The sequence below is a fragment of the Falco peregrinus genome, chromosome 1 (genome assembly GCF_023634155.1).
Source record: "Falco peregrinus isolate bFalPer1 chromosome 1, bFalPer1.pri, whole genome shotgun sequence".
NCBI classification, from domain to species: Eukaryota; Metazoa; Chordata; class Aves; order Falconiformes; family Falconidae; genus Falco; species Falco peregrinus.
Window position 1 is genome coordinate 59651698 of NC_073721.1, and position 5011 is coordinate 59656708.

Here is a 5011-nt window from a genome sequence, read left to right on the forward strand (position 1 = left end):
TGTAAATAAGGCTTAGGCAGCAGAGCACAGACCTGTACTCTGCAGCAGGCTGCGGGGAAAATCTGTGTTAGCAAATCACCAGATGTGCGACACCCAGACCCCATTTGCTCCACAGCCCCCTAAAGGACAGCGACATGAGCCAGCAGGGTGGGTGCTGTTCCCAGCACCTCCTTCACGCTCTGCCCTGCTGCTCGCTGCCCAGTGCTGCCAGGCAAACACGGCGCTAGTCACTTTGGCCGGCTGCTATCAACTACTGTAGAATCATGGAATCATTGAGGTTGGAAAAGACCTGTAAGATCATTGAGCCCAACCGTTACCCCAGCCGTGCCCAGCCCACCCCTAACCCGTGTCCCCAAGTGTCACATCTGTGCGGTTTTTGAACACCTCCAGGGATGGTGATGCCACCGTGTCCCTGGGCAGCCTGTCAGTGCCTGACCACCCTGTCCATGAAGGAATTGTTCCCGGTACCCTACCTGAACCTCCCCTGGGGCAGCTGGAGGCTGCTTCCTCTGGTCCTGTCGCTTGTTCCGTGGGAGCAGAGACCGACCCCCCCTGCCCACAGCCCCTGTCAGGCAGCTGCAGGGAGCGACCAGGCCCCCCCAGCCCCCTCCTCTCCAGGCTGAGCCCCCCCAGCCCCCGCCGGGCTCTGGACACGCTCCAGCCCCTCAGTGTCCCTCTGGCCGTGAGGGGCCCAGAGCTGAGCCCAGGGCTCGAGGGGCGGCCTCACCCGTGCCGAGCGCAGGGGGACGGGCACTGCCCCGGCCCCGCTGGCCACGCCGTGTGGGACACCAGCCAGGGCGCTGCTGGCCTCCTGGGCCACCCGGGCACGCGGGGGGCTCATGCGCAGCCCCCGCCGGGCAGCCCCCCCAGCCCCCTGCCCCAGCCGCAGCTGCGGGGGCTGCTGTGCCCCACGGGCCCCCGGCGCTGAGCCGCGCCGCCCCTCGCACGCTTGGCCTTGGCTCCCCGGCCCGGCCTGCCCAGCCCCCCCGAGCCCCCTGCCCCCCGGCAGAGCCGCTGCCCCCAGCCCGGTGCCACCTGCGAGCTACCCGCGGTGCCCTGGCTGCCCCGCGCAGAGCTATGACAGGGCTGGGGGACAGGGCTGGGGGACAGGGCTGGGGGACAGGGCTGGGGGACAGGGTGGCCCCGGCGCTCCCCCCGCAGCACGCCGCTGCCCCAGGCATCGCGCCAGTCGCTGGATCGCTGCGATCGTGACTCGCCGCTGGCGGCCGCAGCCGGGCGCGGGGCGGGGCGGGGCGGGGCGGTGGGGCCGAGCCGGGCCGGGCCGGGCCCTCCCCTGACATGGCGGCGCCGAGCGGCGCCCGCGGGGCGTGAATAAAGGGCGGCGGGCGGGGCCGCGGCGTGGCGCGGCGCGGCGGGTGAGTGGGGCCGGCGGCGGGGGCGGGGGCGGCCGGGCCGGGGCTGCCGGCCCGCCATGACCGGCGCGCAGCTGACGCGGACGGGGATCCTGCGGATGGCGCTGGGCGGCGGCGGCCCGCTGGCGGCGGCGGAGGGCGGCGGGGAGCGGCGGGCGCCCTTCCTGCTGCGGGCCCTGCGCATCGCCGTAGTGGTCTGCCTCTACTGGTTCACCTCCATCGCCATGGTCTTCCTCAACAAGTACCTGCTGGACAGCCCCTCGCTGCGCCTCGACGCCCCCCTCTTCGTCACCTTCTTCCAGTGTGCCCTGACGGCCGCGCTCTGCCTGGGCCTCAGCCTGGGGGCGGCCTGCGGGCCCCCCTGCCCCGGCCTGCCCGCCCTCCGCCTGGACCCCAAGGTGTCCCGCAGCGTCCTGCCCCTCTCCGTTGTCTTTATCGGCATGGTCACCTCCAACAACCTCTGCCTCAAGCATGTCGGTGTGGCCTTCTACAATGTGGGGCGATCCCTCACCACCGTCTTCAACGTGCTGCTCTCCTACCTGCTCCTCAAGCAGACCACCTCCCTCTACGCCCTCCTGGCCTGCGGAGTTATCATAGGTGAGGGGGTGGGCGGGCACGCACCCCCTTGGGAAGCCATCCCACCGGCATGGCAGCTCCTGCTGACAGGGGGGGGTGCCCTGGGGGGCTGGTGCCTCACAGGGCCCCCAGCAGCCTGGCGCTGCCTAGAGTGAGTGTGTTGGAAACTCCTTAAGAAAGGCAGTTACCTTTACCTGGCCATGGCTCCCTTTTTCCTCTCTAACAAACTTTAACTTACCTTTCTTCCCCCCTGCCCATGATACAGCAGGTGGATTTCCCCTCTTCTCAACTGCTTGTTGATTATTAAATCGGGTAACAGTGCTTATGGTCGGCGCCGCTGGGACCACACGATGGAGCCTGCCGATTCAGATGGCGTGATGAGTGGTTAGCTGACCAAGCCAAGCGTAAAACACCGCCAGAAGATCTGGCTGTGTGGTTAGCATGCAGGACAAGGCATTGACTGGCTTAACGGGAATTGCTTACAAGCCTTTCATTCCAAAGGCATCGGGAGTGCCAAAAGCTACCTTCCACTGGAAGGCCATTTAGATGCCAGTAATGGTGAAGTGTTGACTTCAGTCCAGTTCCAGGTGGATGCCAGTTCACTTTGGTGCTCAGACAAGCAGATGGGCTCATGAAAATGAGACAGAAGAATCTCCTCTCCATAGAAGAGGTGAACAGGAACAGAACTACTGGGTTTTTTTCCACACAAGTCATGCAAGCAATTGCCTTCAGCTAGTCTTGCCGCTCAGGTATTGCCCAGGACTGTGGTGTCTGCCAGCCTTACAGGGTTACTGTAAGACCCTGTCCCCCAGGCTCCATTTCCTTTTGCTGTGAGAGCATTGCCTGTATGCCTATAGCAGTATAGCTGAGCATCCTCTGCAGCCTGACGCAAAGCCATTCCTTTCTCTGCGTTGAACCCATTTGTGTTTGGGCTTAGTTTAAAGCACGTTAGCAGCTTGGCAGGCAACTTCCCAGTGGCCTCCAACATGAAGCAGGTAATGGAGATGTGGTGCAGTAGTCCTTCAGTAGCTCATCTTCCCTTTTGTGTTTTGCTTATGAATAGCTGGATGGGAAGAGGTCTCCTTCTCTGCCTGGGAGATGCAAAGCCTGTAGCTCCTGTTTTGGAGGTGGTTAAAGAGTGCTTTACCTGTCAAAGTTTGAAGTGTTGAAGGTTCTGCCCTCAGTGTCTGCCTTGTGACCTTTTTTTGATCAAGCTTCTTAATATTACATCCATGTGTTTACTCTCTTTCCGTCTTCTTTTCTGACCTATCTTTCCTTTCCTGTTAACAGCGCAGCAAAGCCTGTGAGACCTTTTTTTAAAAAAAAAACAACACCAAAACCCAAAAAAAACGAACAACAAAAAGAAACAACAAAAAAACAACAGGGGGGGGAAAACCCCTTGAGGAATATTTCTTGGTAGCAAACTGACACACAGGTAGCTTTTCAATTAAAAAAAAAATATCATATGGTCTCCTGAAAGTGACCTATACACAAAGAGTAGCTTTAACTTTAGTTTATGGTTCTTTGGAATAACAGTTTCTAAACTCATGCTGCCTGCTGAGTGTGGGAATCAGTTCTCTGAGACTGAATGATAGCACAGTAAATTACCCTCACTCCCAAAATAAATCCTCTCAGGACACTAGTCATGACACTTTTGTGGGTTCGCTTAATAGAAAGGGGAAGCCCTTAAGCCTGTCTCTGCTTGTGGTTGTGGTTGTTGGGTGTAAGGTAAATGATGAATTGCTGACTGTATGTTTTGAGTCCTCCAGCGGTTGTTCAGATGATGCCTGATTTGTTTGGTTGCAGGTGGCTTCTGGCTGGGTGTGGACCAGGAAGGAGCAGAGGGCACTCTGTCATGGACAGGTATATTCTTCGGGATCTTGGCAAGCCTGTGTGTCTCGCTCAATGCCATCTACACCAAGAAGGTGCTGCCTGTGGTGGATGGTAGCATCTGGCGCCTGACCTTCTACAACAATGTCAACGCCTGTGTCCTGTTCTTCCCCCTCATGATGCTGCTGGGCGAGTTCCGCACCCTCTACCACTTTGACAAGCTGGGTAGCCCCAGTTTTTGGGGCGTGATGACCCTGGGGGGAGTGTTTGGCTTTGCTATTGGGTATGTGACTGGACTTCAGATTAAATTCACTAGCCCACTCACCCACAATGTGTCTGGGACAGCCAAGGCCTGTGCCCAAACAGTGCTGGCTGTTATCTACTTTGAGGAGACAAAGAGCTTCTTGTGGTGGACGAGTAACTTGATGGTTCTGGGGGGCTCCTTTGCCTACACATGGGTGAAAGGGCTGGAGATGAGAAGAGTGCAAGAGGATCCTAATGTCAAAAGCAGCGAAAGAAATGAGACTGGTGTATAGGCAGCTCCTGCACCTCAGTTTCTGTGCCTGGGGGGGTTAACCTTTGGTGCTCCATTCCTCCTGGGGAGAAGAAGAGCAAGGAGCAGGAAAAAAATTCACCTGCAAAGTGTATGGGGAACTCTGTCAGGAACCAGAGCCAAAGACCTGACTGGATCATGTTTTATCCATGGGGTCTCACCCTGTATTGGGGTTGGGGGGCGCATGTGTTGTAGAGAGCAATCATTTCTTTTTTGTGATCGTTTTTTAAAATGGATGTTCCTATTGACCTAATCTGGGCAATTTGCATCTCTGGGGCTGGGGGAGGTGGGTGCCATCTCACAGTGGACAAAGGCTGGGAGGGGGGCTTTTTGTAACTGGGGGTATAGAATTAACTGAGTGAATGCGGTCTGAAGTTATAAAGTCCTGAAGCTCCATGTAAGGAAGAGTCAGGTAGCCAGGCTGGGGGGGGATAGACTCCAGTAAACTGTTCTGCTGTAAAAGGATTGGCAGCAGCTGTTCTTCCTGTTGCCCCATTCAGTGGAAAGGCTGGGAAGTTCCCTTAGGCTTCTGTACAAGCCTAAGCAGCAGCAGCAGTGCCTCTGAATCTCCTTTCCAAAGAGTCAGTACCACATCCTGCTGCAGTCTCTTCTGTATTTCTCTCCACCTGGTTTCATGGTTCAGGAAATCATGCCTGAAATCAAGAGTGAAACTTCTCGT

General features: G+C 57.7%; 1 protein-coding gene across 1 annotated transcript; it reads left to right on the plus strand.

Annotated features, from left to right (window-relative positions):
* Positions 1–1364: 1364 nt before the first annotated feature.
* SLC35C1 (solute carrier family 35 member C1) lies at positions 1365–4585 on the plus strand. Its single transcript, XM_027785071.2, has 2 exons — positions 1365–1970; positions 3756–4585. The coding sequence occupies exons 1-2, from the start codon at positions 1433–1435 to the stop codon at positions 4313–4315; spliced, it is 1098 nt and encodes a 365-aa protein (XP_027640872.2). The 5' UTR covers positions 1365–1432; the 3' UTR covers positions 4316–4585.
* The last annotated feature ends 426 nt before the right edge of the window (positions 4586–5011 follow it).